Source organism: Monodelphis domestica, chromosome 3, assembly GCF_027887165.1.
Source record: "Monodelphis domestica isolate mMonDom1 chromosome 3, mMonDom1.pri, whole genome shotgun sequence".
Lineage (NCBI taxonomy): Eukaryota > Metazoa > Chordata > Mammalia > Didelphimorphia > Didelphidae > Monodelphis > Monodelphis domestica.
This window is the reverse complement of record NC_077229.1, coordinates 10,404,335-10,424,858: the sequence shown is the minus strand read 5'-3', so window position 1 is coordinate 10,424,858 and position 20,524 is coordinate 10,404,335. Positions and strand designations below refer to the sequence as shown.

At 45.7% G+C, this 20,524-nt stretch overlaps 2 gene segments (V, D, J or C); both read right to left on the bottom strand.

The window, feature by feature from the left end:
* Positions 1 to 4,542: 4,542 nt before the first annotated feature.
* LOC100619408 (immunoglobulin lambda variable 4-69-like) lies at positions 4,543 to 5,048 on the bottom strand. The segment is given in 2 exon segments: positions 4,543 to 4,874; positions 5,003 to 5,048. Coding segments are annotated over 2 exon segments (378 nt in total).
* A 4,052-nt stretch (positions 5,049 to 9,100) lies between these two features.
* LOC100617829 (immunoglobulin lambda variable 4-69-like) lies at positions 9,101 to 19,904 on the bottom strand. The segment is given in 5 exon segments: positions 9,101 to 9,223; positions 9,408 to 9,481; positions 9,641 to 9,751; positions 19,331 to 19,639; positions 19,768 to 19,904. Coding segments are annotated over 5 exon segments (663 nt in total).
* Between the last annotated feature and the right edge of the window lie 620 nt (positions 19,905 to 20,524).

Sequence of the window (20,524 nt, the reverse complement as noted above, 5' to 3'; positions counted from 1 at the left end):
AATAGTTTCTTTGCCATCTTGTATCTTGAAAAGCCTTTTGCAACAGAAAAAATGTTTTTAAATCTGGCCCTTTAAGAGTTACTTTCTCCCTTCAGCAGGAGTGGTTTAGCTTGGCTGTGGTGTTGCTAGGCAGATTACTTGCACTCAACACTGCTTTCAAAATGGCTGCTTCCACAGTCACACAGGCTTTTGAAATGTATGTAGGCCCAATTTCTTTGAAACTTCTCTGGCACCTCCAACTACCTTCTTTTTTCCCAAATTCTTGACAAAATAGGCTGGAAAACCTAGCTGGCTCTGCCAAAAACTATAATATTCATTGGGAAAGAATATAGGGATTTGAAAAAACAGGGGATATGGAAGGTTTGTAGCAGAGTATGGAGGTGTTGATATGAAAGAGGGAATATGGCTGCCAGTGAGGCAAAGGAGAGAGATGCCCCCTGCCGAGAGGCTATGTTTTTGACCAAAATGGGGTGTCTAAGATTGAGCCACTTATGATAGCCTGCAGGGATGTCTTCTTCCTGGATTGCTGCCAAAGTTGCCCCAGTGCAGGCTAAACATGGACCCTCCTGAGGGAGAAGCCATTCCCTTGACTTTAGTCACCCAGTTAAATGATTGAACTGAGGTTCAGTTCCCTCTGTGCCCCAGAAAAAGAGTCCACTTCTCTGATTGCCAGAGTCTTACAAGAACCAGGCCAAAAGCCAAAATCACTGTTCTAAGTGCCAAGACACTTCTAAGCCCCAGTACCAGTGTGAATCATAAAATTGCTCAGACACTACCTTAGAAGATTTGATTAAGCTACATTCTCTACAATGGAGGTACTTGGTCAGGAATGTATTGAGAACTTTAAAATTACTCCACCCTGCTCAGACACTGCCTTAGGGGAAGATAAAGTTGAGAACTCCTGATGGAACAATGAAAGTCCCCAACTTATACTTATAGTGAAGCAAAAACCTTAAGCTAGGTCTATTTTTAGATACAATACAAAAAGGGTGTTAAAGCTTCCTCAGAGGGGAGAGAAGCTTTAAGGTAGGAAGATAGAGACAGGATAGAAGTTTTAGATACCACAAGGGGGATGATGGAGTCAAATTAGAGATATGAGGTGGCAGGAATGAGTCTTTATTAATTTTCCATGAGCCACAGCTAAGCTCTGATCAAAGGACCCTTCCGTAGGCTTTTACCAGTCCAGAGATCCACATTTAATACCACACAGGTCAGAGAGATGAAAGAGAGATAGAGAAGGTTTAAAGATGGAGCTTGGCCAGAGACCAAGCTCCTGCCAGGACAGCCATCAGCTAGCCTGAAAGAGAGAGAGAGAGAGAGGCGGAGCTTGCTGGGCTATATATAATCTTTGATATGCAAATATACACAGTACATAGGGATGATTCTCATTGGTTAATGACAAGGTATAGGTGTGGTTTCTCTTAACCAGGTGAGCACAAAGAAATGTGTGTTCCCACCTAACCTGGGGGAAGCTGGGGTCAAGGGTCAGAGGCTTCCCCAGCCATGTGCAATACTGAGCATGCTCAAGACTGAGCATGCTCTCTTCTAAGACAATCTGTACATACCAACAGTTTCCCTTGCCTATAGCTAGGTGTGGACTGCTACAGGTGTTAAGTACCTTTAAAGGTTAAATTAATCACTAAATGATCAAGCAACTTACAAAAGGCAAGCTTAACAAAAGAGGTGTGAAGTTTTAGTCTACCCAGAAAAGTTGAGAACTAAAGAATGGTGTGAACTAAGAATGGGAAGTCCTAGGAAAAAGCATCTACTGTGATTGGTAGATGTGAAAATTTAGGGGAGGTGACATAAGAGAAAAATCTCTTTAAAAGGAAGCAAAGGAACAAGTTCAGAGGAATTAAATTCAGTTACAATTTGAATTCACTTTGGAGGCTAATTTCTGTTTGGAGTAGAAGAACCCAGCTTGAAGAAGACCTTGTGGTGAGTGATAAAGACTGACTCGCTCTCCCTTAAGGCTCAGACCTAGGCCATTTGGTGTAAGCCCTTCCTACTATTTTTTCTCTCTCTCTCCCTTCCCTTAATTCCTTCATTTTTATTAATTAAAATCTCCATAAAACCCAGCTGACTTGGATATTTTCATATTTGAGAATTTTCCCATGGACCACTTATTTTTTTTATATAAATCATTACAGTTTGGCCAAAACCTTTACAGTGTTTTGGCAATCCACAGTCTTGGCAAAACCCACATTTTCACGGTTACACCAGTCCAGGATCCTGAAAACTCAGGACAAAGACATCTTGGACAGGAATTTATCAACCTTTATAGTCCTTTATTTATGTCCCTTCCTGGCCCTTCCTCCATTTTATGGGAGCCAATTGCAGTCTTTAAATTTGCTTTGCATGACTGAGATGGTCAGTCATTTCTGAGTTGTCACTCACTTTAGCAAGAGGCTTGTGGACCGCTCCTAATTAGTGTTAAGTATGGATGTTTACAGTTTTTGTTGATTAGTTCAAAATAGGCAAGGGCAGAGTCAGTCACATGTTCACACCCCTGAGCCATTTTAATATGAACAGGCATTTGTGTGTGTCTACATATTACATGTAACAACATATAGGAACATATGGCATATCTACCTCAGGTATCTGTGCATATTATCTATAAGCAGATGCATGTATATGTACTTGTTTGAGTGTGTATATATAAAAACACACATATGTGATCTCATTGCTTGCAAAGCTGTTTCCAAATATTATCCTCACAACAATTACCTGGGAGGCAGGGCTACTATGATCCACTTTTACAGATGAGGAAACTGAGACCAGGAATGATTGATGTTTGCCCAGGATCGCACTAGGAGTGTCTCAGGTTAGATTTGAATTCAGGGTTTCTTGACTCCAAGACTTGCACTCTCAGCTCTACTCTTCCTGTTTTCATATTCCAGGAGGAACTAATCCTTTCTGCTCCTGCCTCATTAAGCCTCTGGGAGCCCATGGTCTAGACTGGAAGGAGAAATCCCTTTGGTTCTGGATGATGTGACCACATTCTCCCTCAACCTTTTCTGGGAGTGGGGAAAGCCTGATCCTCTGAGCCTTCCATTCCACACATCATGTTCTAGACCAAGATATGCCTCCTCTGAGCTGAAGACCGAGGAGATATAGGAGAGCCTGTCCTGCTCTGGGACTGACAGCAGGAAGCCATTGACAGCTGCATCATTGGGAACAAGATGGCCTCTGAGGTTGGGGAGCTGCCACAGACCATGGAAGGTTCTACCACGACTGGACCGGACACATGTCTATTGCCAAGAGTCTTCTGCTCAGGCGGCATCCGGGTAAGAGAAACCAGGCTGGTTAAGTTGATGCTGGTGCCTCAGAACAGCCTAGGAATAGAGTGATCATTGGGACCATTTTATAGATGAAGAAACTGAGACTGAGAAAGCTCCACTCCTCGTGCCAGTCTCCTGAGCTCACATTTGTCTGAGACCAGATTGGCACTCGGGGCTTCCTGACTGCAGCGCCAGCAGCTGGTCCATCCACACTATATCCCAATAGGGGCGCTGATCACTGATGGGACTATATTGTATGGGGCCTGGGGCAGCTGTGGGACTGGTGAAGGTCAGAGCCATTGTTAGGAGCACTGAGTAGCCTGGATCAAGAGCCCTGAATGGCATGTCTGTCTGGCCCAGTGCTTGGGGGTGGGAGGGGCTGGTAGCCTCTGTCTGGTGAGGTCTGGCCCGAGAGGGCAAGACTTGGGGAGGGTTTCCCAGGGTTTAGGTGTCAGGCTGAGCTCAGGGGACCCAGGACAAGGCTGGGTGGAGCTGTGGGTGCTCGTCCCCGGGCTGTGCACACTGGAGTCCCCTCTGCTCACTCTTCATGGCTCCTCGAGGTCCATTTCTGTCACTGCCTGGAAGTGTGACCTCAGGTACATCATGGGACTTCCTGGAATGGGAAAGAGAGGGGGAGAGAGAGACAGAGAGACAGACAGAGAGAGAGAGACAGAGAGAGAGAGACAGAGAGAGAGAGACAGAGAGAGAGAGACAGAGAGAGAGAGACAGAGAGAGAGAGACAGAGAGAGAGAGAGAGACAGAGAGTGAGAGAGAGACAGAGAGAGAGAGAGAGAGAGACGAGACGAGACGAGACGAGACGAGACGAGACGAGACGAGACGAGACGAGACGAGACGAGACGAGACGAGACGAGACGAGACGAGAAGGAGAGACAGAGACAGAGAAGGGGGGGTTAGAGGGGAGAGGGAAGGAGGGACAGAGGGAGAAAGAAAGACAGAGGTGGAGATATACAGAGAGAGGGGAGACAGAGGGATGAAAGGAGGGAGAGAGAAGAGAAAGTGAGGAGAGAGAGGCACAGAGACAGAAAAGGGGGCACAGAGAGACAAAAAGGGACAGAGACAGAGACAGAGCGAGAGGGAGAGACAGAGAGAGAGGGGGGGGGGGGATGAACACAGAGAGAAAATGAACACAGAGAGTCCTGACCGGCTCCTGGCAGTTGAGTGGGTGGGTAAGTGGGGCCAGGCGTGAAGCAGAGCCTGGGCTGGCAGGGGAGGTTTTTGTCCCACTTCCCCACTGAATGCATCACTGTGGGTAACGATAATTACTACCACTGCCATAATATGCCTGGCAGAAATAATCGGCTTCATCTTCAGGCTGGACGTTGCTGATGGACAGGAATCGGTTAGTCCCAGATCCGGAGCCAGAGAAGCGCTCAGGGATCCCGTCGCCCCTGCCTGTACCTCCACCACTGTTGACATACAGGAGGTACCGAGGGGGCTTTCCTGGGCTCTGCTGGTGCCAATAAACATTTCTACCACTGAGTTCACTGCTCAGGGTGCAGGAGAGTCTGGCCGAGCTCCCCAGGGCTGCAGAGGCAGAGGGAGGCTGAGTCACCACAGCCTGGGAGAGGGAGCCTGCAAACAGAGAGACTCATTAATGACCCTGAACAAGGAGGAAGCTAGAAGGTGCTTTGAGATCCTCCTGAGAGGCAAGAACAGGGAGGGAGGAGGAGGCCAAAGGGGAGGTCTGGGATGGTCCTGACCTGAGCAGAAGGTGAGCAGTGAGAGACAGACGAGAGGCCAGGCCATGGCGAGAGGACCCGAGAGCTCAGCTTCAAAGAGCTCCCAGCTGAGTCTGGCCTCTCTCAGCTGCCTCTTATTCTCTCCTGGTTACCCAGTGATGATGGCTGATTGGCAGGCGGGGATTGATGCAAATCTGGGCCTGCTCCAGCCTCCTCTAGACCCCACCTGCATCCTCTCTTGGGGTCCCAGGGGGGCAGCCCTTCATGCAGGAGGATCCTTCGGGTCACTTGGCCCAGCCCAGCTGAGATATAACCCAGGAGGGATCCCCAGGCCTTAGAGCAGTCACAGGCACAGCCAGCTGGACTCATCCCCTCCCCCAACACCTCCAGGCTCCCCAGGCCCTTCCTGCCTGCCCAGGACCAGCCCCACAGTGTCCCCTGCTGGCTACAGGGCCCACATCCAGCCCACAAGGAGGCAGAGCTCAGGGCCCCCAGGCAGAGGAAGGTCCCTGCTGCCTCTTCTGTTCATCCCACCCAAAGGTGGAGTCTCCCTTGAGCCCCAGCCTGAGTCACCCATAGCAGCCCCTGTCCTCAGCCCCTTCCCTGGTCTGACCTCTTGCACTTTCCACTCTTTTAGCAGGCACTGATCCAAGCCTGGGTTCCAGGGATAGAAATCTTGGCCTATCTTTGGGCAAAGGTTCTCCTTCCCTGGCCATAGAGCCTTCCCAGAGCCCACCCCCTCCCTGCTGCCCCATCCCATCCTAATGGGACTCCTGGACCTACAGGATACTCTGCTCTCTGGGCCAGGCCAGCCCGTCCTGTCTCCCATTCTAATGGAGCTTTGCAGGCCCAGCTGGGCTCAGCTTCCAGGCCTTCTGTGCTTTCTTCCCACAAGCCCTCTCAGAAGTCACAGAGTCTCTGACTTTCACCCAATCAGTGGACCAATGAAGCATCTATTTGTTTCTCTGCTATGTCCCAGGCACTTAGGAACAGCAAGCTGACAGGCTGGACCTCCCTGCCTCCCAGAGGCCATCCTGGAGGGGCCACCATCTCATGGTACTTCAGGGTCCTAAGGGCTTACCCTGCTTCCCTGGCAGATGCTTGGGCAGCCCCTCATTCATCAGTTTTGGGTAGCCTCTCAGCTGATCCTGGGGCCATTAGGCTCAGGTTTCTTGGTGTGTGTTCTTCCCTCCCATTTGGGGTCTCATTCCTCCTAATCTGGCTCTGAGTGCATCAGATCAGCTGATTATTGTCTAGACCCGAAGCCCCTCAGACTGGGTAAGTGCAAGAGGGGAGGGAGGGTTGGAACATGTTCAGTGGGTGCAGGTGAAGCCACCCCTCCATCCCACCTCCCCACCCTAGGGAGCCTGCTCCTACAAGGACCAGAGGGAGGGAAATGGTTCCTTCCTGCTCCCAGTTAGAGCCTGGGATCATGTCCTGTCACAGCTCTTCTTCCCTGACAGATGGGTGTAAATCTTGAAATCTCTCAGACTTGTGAATGTTAAAAATTTCCCCATCGGGGAATTCTTAATTGGAACAAATTCCCTACTGAGAAACATTCCCCATTTTGATGTGAGAACTCGCCAGGATCAGAAATGGGAGGACCTCTACTCCACCCGTACTTAAGACTGCTTTAGGGGAGAAAACTCCTTGCTAAACAATGAAAGTACTTGGATCCATGCTTATGGTGGGGCAAGGAGTTCTTTGAGCCAGGCCTGTTTTTAGAATTGATACAATGGGATGCTAGGTACCTAAAAGGGTCGGGCAAGTTTTCTCTTGATGAGATTAGTTGACTCAGCTGTGTTTTCTCTAGTTCAGTCTTACTGAGGAGATTTGTCAATGTAGCAGGAATTTAGATGGGCAGTCCTTTAGAAAGCATCTACAGTGATTGGTAGATGTAGGGACTTAGGGGAGGTGACATGGGAGAAAAACCCCTATATAAGAAAAAGCAGAATCTCTTGAGGATACAATCCTTTTGGAGGATCTCTGATGAGGATCGCTTGGGAAGAATCTCTTGAGAGAGGCTCTGGAGAAGGGAAGCTCTTGGAGGACAATCTCTTAGGAGGTCTCGCTGGAAGGCTCTCTGGTGAAGTCAGCTGAGATGGAGCTGGCCTGGTGTCACTAGAATCCTTGTTTAGGCAGACCTTGTGGTGAGTGTTAAAAAACTGACTGACTGATTCTCTCTCTTAAGACTCAGGTCTAGGCCATATTTCCTTGAGGCCCTTCATAATTATTCCTTTCCTACTCTTTCTTTCTCTAATTCCTCATTATATTATTAATTAAAAATCTCTATAAAACCCAGTTGACTTGGGTATTTGAATAATTGGGAATATTTCCCTGGTGACTACCTTATATTTGATTTAAAAACCAAGACACTGTAGTGAAACATTTTTTGCAGTCAAATTTACTCACCCTCTCTTATATCTATCACAATTTATATCTTCCACTATTTTAATCACTACAGTTTAAAACCTCAACCATTTCAACTCTAACATGGGGAAGAAGAGAACTTTTATGATTGACTGAGGAGCCAGAGACAGAAAGCCAATCCCCAGCATCCTCAGCCAAAGAGAGTCTGGAGTTCTTGTCCTTCCTCCCTGGATGGGGGTGAGGAGGGAGGTGCTGGGAGCCCCAGGGTTGAAGGGAGACATAGGCTTCCCCATGGGAGGCCAGGAAATTTCCAGGGAAGGAGAAAATCTGTACTGTCCTTTGAGGTTGTTATTTCTTATGTTTCCTAAAGGCCATTGGGTAGAGTTACTGTTGATGAGGTTCAATAGGTAGGAATGATGAGCTGCTGAGGGACTAAGCAGCAGAGAATTGTAGCCAGAATTGTAGCCAGACTAGTAGCAAGAAAGGAGCCCAGGGAGCCAGGCCAGTGATCTTTGGTGAGAGGCCTGAGGCTAGCCCAGACCTGATTTGGAAGGAAACTGAATGGGATTGACATAAAATCCAATGTGTTTCCAGTTGGAATCCATTTTTCCAAAGGGGTGAGACTGTAGAAGGGAGAGAATGAGTCTCTAGATATTGAGGAGAAATATTTGGAACCTCTTTATTTTCTAGATTATCTCAATAAATATCATTTTATAGAAACAAATTGTGTTCATTGGCTGATTAGAAATGTAACAGTGGGGAGACAAGCAGAATGGGAGCCTGAGTCAGTACAAGTTGAGAAAGACAAGCACAAGACTCAGGGACACCCTCAGAACCCAGAGAGAAATTAAAGACTTCAGGGAATGCAGGAGGTGAAATGGAGTTCCTCAGACCCTTATCCAGAGCTGACTTTCCTGGTCAGGAGTCACCAGGAGGAATTGATGGTCCCTTGTGTCCCACTGCATTATCTGGACAATATTGTCATACATGGTAGGGTCAAGATAGCTCAGAGTATGTTGGTGAGTCATTATCTGCAGGTACCAAGTCCCTGACCCTCTCAGGGGAAGTCCTCCTAAACACCAGGAACTTCACATTTTGGATGGAGTCATGGTTCTCACTCTTTCTCAATCCACAGCTGTCCAGGGAAGGTTTCCCAGCCCCAGAAGAGGGCAATGAAGGACAGCCTCGGGGCTAGTGAGGTGTAATGGATGCTCAGAGAGAGACTGGAGAATGGGAAGAAGAGAACAAAAGAGAGACTGACTTGGGAAGAGAGGAGAGGACCCATATGTGTGAATCTTAAAAATGACTCAGACTCTACTTTAGAAGATTTGGTTAAGCTATTCCCCTATTTTAACAATGGAGATACATCAGGAACGTATTGGGAACTTTTAAAATTACTCCACCCTACTTAGAAAGTGCCTAAGTGGAAGATAAAGTTGTAACTCCTGATTGAAACATGAACGTCCCCAACTCGTACCTTATATGTAGTAAAGCTAGAATCTTAAGCCAGGTGGTCTATTTTTAGATCTAATACAAAAAGGCGCTAAGTGTCTGTAAAGGTTAAATTAGTACCTAAAAGGTCAAGTAACTTACAAAAGGCAAGTTTAACAAAGACGTGCGAAGTATTCAGAAGATTTGTTTTAACCAGAGAAGGTGAGAACTGAGAATGGGCAGTCCTGGGGAAAAGCGTCTACTGTGATTGGTGGAATTGAAAATTTAGGGGAGGAGAAAATTCTCTTTAAAAGGAGGTCAGTTGTGGGGCTGTTCGATGGAGCTCAGCAGCACCCAGAGCTCCGGGGCTGACTCTGTGTTGTCGCCAAGGGGCACCATGGGCACGGGGTACAGGGGGAAGTTGGCCGCCGCCACCGCCTCCTGGGGGTGGGATGGGAGAAGTGTTCCAGGGGAGGGGGCGGGCGGGCGGGTGGGGGTTCGGCTGGGGGCAAGGGCGGGGGAGGGAAGCTCTCTTGGCCCTGGCACTTTTTTTTTGGGTGCGGCAGCCGCGACCCCTCCGCGCGGATGTCCCCGATTCCCGGAGCGACAGCAGCCGCTTCCTAACCTGGAAAGAGGAATGCCAGCTCCGGAGCAGACCCCTTTGGTGGAGGAGGGGCTGCAACAAACTAGCGCGGAAGCCTGTACAGACCCAGGCAGGGAACCAGGAAGTACAGCCACTAGCATTCTTGCCTCTGTGAGGGAGCAGCATGAAGTTCATTTTCCATCGTCACCTACCGGAACCCTTCCTTCTCTTCCCAACCGCTACCTCAGTTTGGAGCTTCAGTTTCAGCGACTCACCAGAGAGCCGGAAGTGGAAAGACACCTTGTTGCCAGTCGCTAGAAAGACGCAGGCGTGGAGCAGAATCGCCGAGCATTGCCGGCGCGAGGTACAGACCTTGACAGCTTCATCTGCATACGCCGAAGTTAAATATTTAATTCGTTTAGCAGAACCATAAAAAATGTTAACGCCCTCATTGCTAACTTATCGCACTGCATCTGATGCTCAAAATGCCTTCTCGTTACTTACACAGAAAGGCCTCTTTACGAATTGTTTTGTTTTCTTGACAAGCTTTAACATCACGTGATCCCCTCACATCTAAATGGAGTAGTAAAAGCCCTTGGACTTGACTTCTCGTGTAGACACAATAAATTCCTTTTTCTTTGGTTAAATAACAATAGTTTGATAAAGCTCCATAATATTTGGAGATCCAGGATTGGAAGTTTCTGTACACAAATGCATTATTCTAAGGGGTCGGGCTTACTTAACATTCGTTTTGAGAATTCCCTAGTCATTCTGAAGAACTCTGCATTAAGGTGTATATATACATCCTTCCACTTGTTTCATCAGCAAGAATATAGACAAACGGATTTCCTGTCAGTCCTTCCACAAAACTGTTCCTGTGTCATTGTTCTCCTGGACGACAATCCCCCAATCCCAGCCATCTCTGTCAGGAATGTGCCTTTTTTCCATCCTTACAGTTCTTTAGAAGTCTGCCTGGCAGAGTTGGTTTGTTTGGTAAATAATTTCATTCTCCAGGCTGTCTTTACTACATTTTATAGTATTAATTTCTTGCAAATAAGCTTGATATCTAAAGCATCTTTGTGTGTGTGCCTCGGAACAAAGTTCCTTGTAAGAATTAAGTTCTTGGACTTCTCCATTGGTGGCGGTGTAATGACCCTGAACAATCTGCAGCGATCCAGGAGGAAAAACACTATCCATAAGCAGAGGACAAACTGAGGGAGTGGAAACACCGAGGAAAAGCAACTGCCTGACTACAGTGGTTGAGGGGACATGACTGAGGAGAGACTCTAACCGAACACTCTAATGCAAATATTATCAACAAAGTAATGGGTTCAAATCAAGAAAACATCTAATGCCCAGTAGACTTAGGCGTCGGCTATGGGGGGTGGGGGGGGGAGGAAAAGAAAATGATCTATGTCTTTAATGAATAATGCTTGGAAATGATCAAATAAAATATATTAAAAAAAAGAATTAAGTTCTTACATGTTTACATAAGTATTTATGCACATGTGTGAATTCCATGAAAGGTATGGAATGAAGGAAAAGGTAAAGGCGTATATGAGAGCATGTATGGGGGGGAAATGGCATATAGAATATCATAGTTTGGTTATAAGAAGATAACTCGTGAGTGGCCAGAGGTCCCAATAGAAGCATGGCTTGGGGAGCCCCTCTTTCCTTTGGCACTGCTTTCTGGCCAAGGGCTGACACTTTACCTATCATTGCAAATTAAGGTCCACTAGCCCATACCATGAGCCCTGAAACTTTGCTTCTGTACCATTGGGCATTACTGTTTTTCAGGACTTGTTATCTGCTATAGTTGAACACGCCTATAAGTGTTTTCTCCTCTAATTGACATGTTACCTTGCTTGCTTGCAATCTGGTTTTCACTCCCTCATTTTATAAATGAGGAAACTGATGGTCAGGGTACACAGGTGACTTTTTTAATGTGCTATCATTTTTATTTTGTATATATTTTTCATTTACTTATTTTTATATGGTTTTAATGGTTTTCTGCCATTAAGACATAAGTCTTTGTGACAATAGACTATTTTCTGTTTCTGTATCTTTACTTCATCGTACATGGCAAATATTAGGTACACAGTAAATTGTTAAATATGACCTGAATTTTCAGGTACTGTCTCAATACAAAGCCTTTCTTTAATGCCTCATTATGGTACAAAAGTGACCCTTGGTAGTCGAAGGTAGCTATAAATAGCAGAAGCTTCTGAGGACCCTACTAAGGTAGAAAGGCAAGCTTTGATTACAGGCCTCCCATTAAACTATTTCCAGGAAACAGTCGATGCACTTCCCCACAATGGTAGTCATCAGATGATAGATTTCTCTGGTCACAATAATTCATGAAGTCACCCTACTTTAGAAGGGTTTCAGTATGCCCCAATAAGTGGAATCATGCTTTTTGTAAAAGTTACCTATCTTGAACTTTTGAAATTTAAGCTATTACCATTTAAAGTAGATTTAAGCTCATCTAAAATTACAATGCTGTATAAAATCCGCAGCGCATTTATAATTAGTGTTAAAAATAAATACCAGATTATATTATAAAATGAAAGTAATTTCTCTTAACATTCATTAGCCTAAACTTCTGATTTTCACTACGTAGAATCATTTTTAATTCCCTTCAGTTTTTTCAAGATGAATAAGTATAACTAAATCAATAACAAAAGTATGATATTTTTCCATACAAATTCAATTTTAAGAAGGGAGGAGAAAAGTTTTTCAATTCTGGATCATTTTCTAATTGATTTACTATTAAATTTAAATATGTTATAACAATGTATGAATGTTAACGAGTAATATAAAGTTGAACCGAATTCAAAGATTCTATTTTCTATTATCTAGTTTACTAATTTTATAGAACTTGTGAAAAGTTTTAAATAACTAAAATATCTTTTGCATTTATTAACAATCTGTTTGTGTAATATAGAGTTTGGTCCCATTTCCATTTTAATTTTCTTAGCTACAAGATATATAGTACTCAAGCAGATTGTGTAACATATACTGTACACCACATTCATTTAGATATTCAACTTTGGTGTGTGGGAAGGAAAGGATATTTTGGTTAATTAAGCAACTGTCAGTTCTTTAGATCATTAAAACGTCACCCTTGTATTTCTACTTTCTTCGCAAATATTTTTCATTTGACTTTTCTCCAAGTGTTGAGAAAGATGTCTGTTTACGTAAAGACACTTTTTCTGCCTTATTTCCTTCTAGATAAATATATTTAAGAGCAATAGACTAGAGAATACTATGGTAATGAAATGAGGGGAGTTTTGTGTTGTGTTTTCTTTTTGATTCCTAGAGACATCCACCAGCATACGACTATTCTTCTACCACCTGTCAGTCTCAAAGTTAGAACCCAGTGGCTGAGAGACACCTTCTACATCCATGTACTTAATTTCTGCCAAAATTCTTCACTTTTGCAACAGGAAATTTTATTGTGAATGATGCTGTCATTTGTACCCAGGAGTTTCCCTTTAAATTGAAGATGTTATCAAATTACCAACTAGGACATTTAATAATTATCTTTTTTATATATTTATATGAATTCTACTTCAGCTATTCATGTGAAGGTTATTTTTACATTGAATATTATCCAATATATCATTTTATCCCTCTATATACGCACACACATAAATCCTCACATCTTTTATTCATGTTCTGCTTCACCTCTGTACTGACAAATGTTGTAAGGAGCTTTCCACATAGTGTTATATGAATGTTGTTATTGGTGACTTGGAAAACTCATGTAGGTTTTTATTTGATCAGTCGTTTCTGCTGACACGTGTATTTTGAAACTAGGACTTTATTCCAATATGATTGATATATTGAGCATAACATGAATTTTGAGTTGCTTCCACTTGATTTCTTCCTGGAGAAACAGTGACAATGCGAGGCTCTTAAACTGCACTTCATCATAGCTCACAAACTACAGCGCTTCAGACATCCGCTTCTGCTACAGCTTCAGGTCTTTGCCAAGGTAAAAGCCATATTTATCATGCTTCTCCTGGTGCAATAGTAGCTGTGAGCAGAGAAGGCCTCAACACTTCACTATCCCCAACAGTCCTGGAACAGCAATCTGCCTGCCTAACTGCCTTAACTGTTCACGCAGTATGAAGTTGAAGAAAGAGCCACTTTTTATTGTAGTGTTTATGCGTTTCTTCATCGTTTCGTATGTATAAAACTGCTACAGTTTTTCTGAGGCTTCTATCTTTTAATACGTCACTGACAAGGTTTTTATGTATTGTGACATTAAACAGATTTTCTCTAGAATCTCTTTGATTTTTGTTAGCTGATTTTGCATGATGCATTGCTTTTGGAGGAGCACATGTCACATTTTATTGGAACTGACTGTACGTATTAAGAAAATTTTACTGCACAATTTACTTTCCTTGAAATATTTACCTTTTGACATTCCTAGACCAAGGTGAAAGTCATTTTTTTAATAATTTGTTTTGAGCATCTGTTGAAGAAATCTATGGATACTATCTAATTTTTTCTACGAATTTTATATGCATTTCCTTTATCATAACATTGACTCAACTTAGCCAACTTCATGTAGCATGAGGTAAAAGAGAATAAAATCTACTTTTTTTTCTCTCAGCCAAAGTGGAGACAATAATACTTAATACATTTGTCTTTCCTCACCCTTATGATACAAATTCTTCCTTAATCTTGATGAAGTTTGGATGTGTAAAGTTTTATTTTATCCTTGTGCAAAACTAACCCTATAAATGCTAAGCAATCTTTAACATTATAGAATGATAGGCTTTATATCTAATCTGGAATTAAAAAAAAAAAGGAGGTCAGTTGAATTGAGTGGGATTTCTGAATTCAGTTCAGGAGATTCAGTGGACAACTGGAGCTTGCTTGGAGATGATCTTGTGGTGAGTGATAAAGACTGACCCACTCTCCCTTAGCCTCAGGCCTAGGCCATTTTGGCCTAGGGCCCTTTTTCTACTGCTTGGTTCAACCTGAGCCAGGGCAATTTAAATTAATTCTCTCTCTCTTCTTCTTCTTCTTCTTCTTCTTCTTCTTCCTCTTCCTCTTCCTCTTCCTCTTCCTCTTCCTCTTCCTCTTCCTCTTCCTCCTCCTCCTCCTCTTCCTCTTCCTCTTCCTCCTACTCCTCCTCCTCCTCTTCCTCTTCCTCTTCCTCCTCCTCCTCCTTTTCCTTCTCCTCCTTCTCCTCCTTCTCCTCCTTCTCCTCCTTCTCCTCCTTCTCCTCCTTCTCCTCCTTCTCCTCCTTCTCCTTCTTCTTCTCCTTCCCTTAATTCCTTCTTCCCTTATTAATTCAAATTTCCATAAAATCACAGCTGACATGGGTATTTTCATATTTGTGAATTTCCCATGGTACCCACTTATTTTACATTTTAAGTGAAAACACTAAAATTACCCTTTAAAGTTTTGGCATTTACCATTTTTAACATTCACATATGACAGAATGTTGCCATAGTGGTGAGAGAGCTGATCCTTGGCCATCCCCAGAAGTCAGACCATGGTGGCACCCTGAGGACTCAGATGATAGAATTCTGGAACTGAAATAGAGAAGACCTGAGTTCAAATGTTCCTGCAGTCACTGAAATGTTGTGTGACCCTACCAAAGTCACTGAACCCCAATATTCCTCAGTCTCCTCATTTGTCAAATAGGCATAATAGCAACAACATCTACAGTCCAGAGTCATTGTGAGTATGGATAAATATTATATTTGAAGTGCTTGTAAACTTTAAAGGATCATAAAAGTGATGATTATTATTGAATTGTTATTTGTTTTTCTTTTTTATGATTATGAGTGTCATCTCTCTGGGTGCTGTACAGTGGTCTCCCTGAGGGTGATGGCTCCCTCTGTCTAGATGTGATGATCCAGCTGAGTAATGGAGATGAGAGACACTGTGCTCTCAGACCCACATACATAGGCATCACACAGTGTTCTGGTATAGCACAGAAGTTCGTTTATTATGTAGGCTGATGATTACATACTTTGTTGGCACACAATCAATTATATATATATATATATATATATATATATATGTTTCCATGGAACTTAACAAGACACATAGCCTAAAGAGATAGTCAACAAAACATTGTTGCTATATATGAATGACATAAACAGGGTGATCTAGAGGTTAGTTCTCCCTGACCTAGGAGAATCATTGTTACTTTTGGTCAGCTTTTACAACCAATCACAATTACTTAGGAGATGGGTAACAAAACATTTTGTAACTAGATACAATGTTAGAGAACAATTTCAATGCAAACAAGATTTGAGGTTTTCCTCAATTTATAAGTTCTGTTTTTCTTGTGTTACTTTGAAGTGCCTGGTTCCTGTTCATCAACAAATTCATTGGAGTGTGATAACTGTAAGGAATGATTTATTATGGTGCTCAAGCATTTGGCCAGTGTTTATTGTAGGGTCTTGCAGCATATCTGTGCTTGAGTGAGAGAAAGGAGGGGTGATGGGCAATAATCTTTGAGCTTTAATTCTGTAAATGCAATCTTTTGGGAACAATAATCTAGTGGGATTAAAGTGGGATATATATGTATTGATCCTATAAGTATTTGCTCTCATATTATTTCTCCTGTATTGGGGAGGAAATAGCAACCATAACAAGTCCATTAGTAGGGGAAGTTGGAGAGAGAGAAGTCACAGAAGGGGGCCATCAGGGGACTTTGTTCTTGGGGAGCTTCCTTGCAGTTCTAGCCTCTCAACTGTGACCTTGTCAGCCAGTGGGGGGGTCTATTGACTCCCTGCATCACCTTCTGCTGCAGGCATCAGTCTCTTTAGTTCATGACTAGAAGGTTTGGTCCAAATAGGCCACCTGGTGTGCCTGCCTGTCCTCTATTATGTTTAAAATTAAGGCAAGTGCCTGACTCAGGGGGAAGAAGATGAGTTCGTTGAGGGTGGATGGCTGGCAGGACAGACCAGCAGCAAACCCCACACTATAATCCGGGGCTCCCTGGTCCTCTGACAGCCAGTATGCTCCGGCGCTGGGTTCCCACAGCTCCAGAAAACGGCTCTGAGGAGCTCATTACTCAGTGGCTCCCCTATCAGCCCAGACTGCTTTAATGGGGAAGAGTTCACGAAGAGGAGGCACAGCCAGCTCTCCTGCCTTCCCCATCCCACATCATGGGAGCCCACAAAGTCAAGGATCCTTTCGTCTCTTCACTGATTAGCCCAATCCTGCTAGAAAGGAAACCTTTCCTGGGGATTCCTGGGACAAAGAAATGCCCAAAGCAGCAGACTAGAGGGTGTCTCTGATGGGACCCTAGAGCAGGAACACTCAGTTATCCTACCAAGTATTTGACATTCATTCAGTATATGAAAAACAAATTCTCACAATTTTGCCTCCTGGGGATCCTTGGCATCAGTTTCCCCAGTGAAATTCCTGAAGGATGATGGCTACATGTTACATGGAGGGCTTCACTAGGATGCTTGGGTGTTAGTCTACGCGATATTAAAAAAAGATTATGAGAGGCCTTGCCAGGTAGCCATCACAGGGCCACCTCCCTTCTAGCATAAGAGTCTTACCAACAAACAAACCAAAAATACATGGGAGAGACACAAAGGGCACTGCTGAGCCAACCCCCTGTCCAAACAGTAGAGATCTGCTCCACAAACATATGGCAGGTCCTCAGAACCAAGACAAGGGAAATTGCCTGGGATTACAGGAGGATTCACCCCACAGGATTACATATTTGACTTGCAGACATCCTCTTGCGGACCAGTGGCAACATTTACTGGATTAGGTACACAATTTATAGGGAAATGATGTATGGTAAAGGTTTGGGTAAGCCTTTTGAAGGAACAATGATTGACAATGATTTACAAGATAGAACCAGTGGATGGAGATGGCCTCAGGGGCTCTGAGCAGCATCTTCTGGAGGATGATGAATGTCTTACCCAGTTCACTATAGAATACGGCATGTTCTTCCAGGGCTCTGGCTTATTGTTTTCTTGGCACAACATCTCCTGTTTTGGCCAGAGGGAAATGTTTGCTTGTCTCAGGCTGGGCAGCAGACTGCCTGTCTCACTGCTTCTGAGCTAATGGCTATGCAGACACCTTGCAATCTGGTGTGCGCTGGGCTGGTTTGCACAGCCTGGCTCAATGGAACGCCCCAGACTTCCTAACTGCCCAGAAGATTTCTGTCCTGGGATACATTGGTCCTGGCAGCCCCTGATCTTCTGTGCTGACCATTATGTCCGGGGACTCAAAGTCCCCTGATGGAGCGGGCTGATTTCTGGGCTCCTTGGCTATTGCTGTCATCTTCTTGGGCCATCTGCAGTCAGGCTGGTCCTGGGAACAGCTCCTCCCGCTGATCTCCCTCCTCCTGTCCAGGGTCCTGGATTGTTTCTTTCCCTGAATTCCTTTCAAAAAAATAGAACCCAATGCAATTCAGCCTCAACTCAGCATGGGCAGTAGCTGGGTGAGATGGTGAGAGGAAACTGGAGTCTCAGGATTCTCATGTTTTTCCTACAAAGGAGATCCCAGATGGAGCTCTGCACTGGAGAATCCCCGTTTCTTAGACTTGGGGCTGTTTGGCTTCTCTTCCTCATTCCTGCTTTCCAGAAATGTCCCTAACAAAGTGAGAGAAGTGAAGCTGATTCTTTCCCAGCATTTCTCCAGCTCTGCCTTGGAGCACGCTCAGAGCCTTGGACAGGATCAGAACCAGATCTGACACCACAAACACAGCTCTGTGCAGTCTTCTGGTCTTTGTAGCTTTCTTAGGCAACTTTCACTCCGTTATTCTCTCTCTCCCATTATTCATCATTGCTTGAAGCCTCTCCCATTCTCATTATCAACCCCCACCTCTGGAGAATCTCCTCCTCCCTCAGGAACCTCACAGGGCAAATCTCTTGGCAAATGTGGGGCTTCTGTGCCTCAGTCAGCTGGTGACCACGAACATAGCCAAAACACGATTCATACTTTCTATTGGAACAAGAGACGTGCGATGGAGGTCCTGCAAAGCTGGGCAGATGTAGCTACACTGTCAGACAAGTTATCTCTCATCAGATTTCACCAGTTTCTAACCAGGCCCCAATAGACTCAATATTGTACTGCCTGGAGTGATGCGATTTGCATCTCTTGACACCGCTGACAATGATGTGGCTGATTTTGCAGACTCCTGGCAGGGTTTCTCGTCCTCAGGATTCAGCCTCTCCTCAGGTGATGCCTGTCAAGGCTTGTAGAGGTGTGGATGCTTGGCCACAAGGTGTACAACATGGCGCAGGGAGTGTCAGCAGCTGCCTCTGTCTCCTCTCTTCCCATTTCCTTCCTCTTTTCTTAGTTTCCCATTTTCTTCCCCTGGAGGGTGTCTCTGGTCATGGCCTCGTGAGCACTGGCAGGGGTTCAAGGGATCCCCTCATACAAACAAGATTCTATTCCCTGAGAGCAAACTGGGGCACAACCAGAGCATGGCAGGGAGCTTCCTCTCAGCTTCTCTCCACCAGCCAAATCCTCAGCCCTGAAGACTCAACTGAATCACTTCTCTGCTGTCTTAGACATCCCAAAGGAGGCTGGGACATGGAGGGAAGTACTGGTGATGGGGTGAGAAGACCTGAGTCCAAACTTCAGTTTGTGTGACCTTGGGCAAGTCACTGCTGAACTGGATGAAATAGAGACACACAGAGAGAAAGCACACACAGAGAGACACAAGGAAAGAGCCAGATAAAGAGACAGAGAGACGGAAGTGGGGAGGGAGAGACAGAGAGAGAAAAAGACACAGAGGCAGAGAGAAAGAGACCCAAAGAGGACAGAGACTGGGAGAGACAGAGGGAGCTCTAGCAGGGACAAAGAGACAGAGACAGAGAGAGAAAGAACAGCTGACTCTCCCCTAGCAGCACCCTGGCCTTGCTCAGGAGCCTGGGGACGAGCGAGAAGCTGCTGCAGGCCTGACAAGGTTTTTGTCCCACTTCCCCACTGAATGCATCACTGTGTATAGCCATATCTACCACTAATGTAGTAATCTGACTGGCAGAAATAATCGGCTTCATCCTCAGGCTGGACGTTGCTGATGGACAGGAATCGGTTAGTCCCAGATCCGGAGCCAGAGAAGCGCTCAGGGATCCCGTCGGCCCTGATTATATCTGCATCACTGTAAACCCACATGAGGTACCGAGGGGGCTTTCCTGGGCTCTGCTGGTACCAACCAACCGTTCTACCACTGATCCCACTGCTCAGGGTGCAGGAGAGTCTGGCTGAGCTCCCCAGGGCTGCAGAGGCAGAGGGAGGCTGAGTCACCACAGGCTGGGAGAGGGAGCCTGCAAACAGAGAGACTCATTAATGACCCTGAACAAGGAGAAAGCCAGAAGGTGCTTTGAGATCCTCCTGAGAGGCAAGAACAGGGAGGGAGGAGGAGTCCAAAGGGGAGGTCTGGGATGGTCCTGACCTGAGCAGAAGGTGAGCAGTGAGAGACAGACGAGAGGCCAGGCCATGGCGAGAGGACCCGAGAGCTCAGCTTCAAAGAGCTCCCAGCTGAGTCTGGCCTCTCTCAGCTCCCTCTTATTCTCTCCTGGTTACCCTGTGATGGTGGCTGATGGGCAGGCGGGGATTGATGCAAATCTGGTTCTGCTCCAGCCTCCTCTAGACCCCACCTGCATCCTCTCTCGGGGTCCCGGGGGGGCAGCACTTCATGCAGGAGGATCCTTCGAGTCATTTGGTCCAGCCCAGCCGAGACGTCACCCAGGAGTGATCACAGGGCTCAGAGCAGCCACAGGCACAGCCAGCTGGGGTCACCCCTTCCCCCCAACACCTCCAGGCTCCCCAGGCCCTGCCTGCCTGCCCAGGACCAGCCCCACAGCGTCCCCTGCTGGCTACAAGACCCACATCCAGGCCACAAGGAGGCAGAGCTCAGAGCCTCCAGGCAGAGGGAGGTCTCTGCTGCCTCTTCTGTTCATCCCACCCAAAGGCAGAGCCTCCCTTGAGCCCCAGCCTGAGGCACCCAGAGCAGCCCCTGAACTCAGCCCCTTCCTGGCCTGGCCTCCTGCCCTCAGCACACTCTGCTAGCAGGCACTGATCCAGGCCCGGTTCCAGGGATAAAAATTGTGGCCTCTCACTGGGGAAAGGTTCTTCCTGTTTTTCGAGCCTTCCCAGAGCCCAGTCCCTGCCCGCTGCCTCTTCCCAGCCTGCTGGGGCTCCTGGACCTA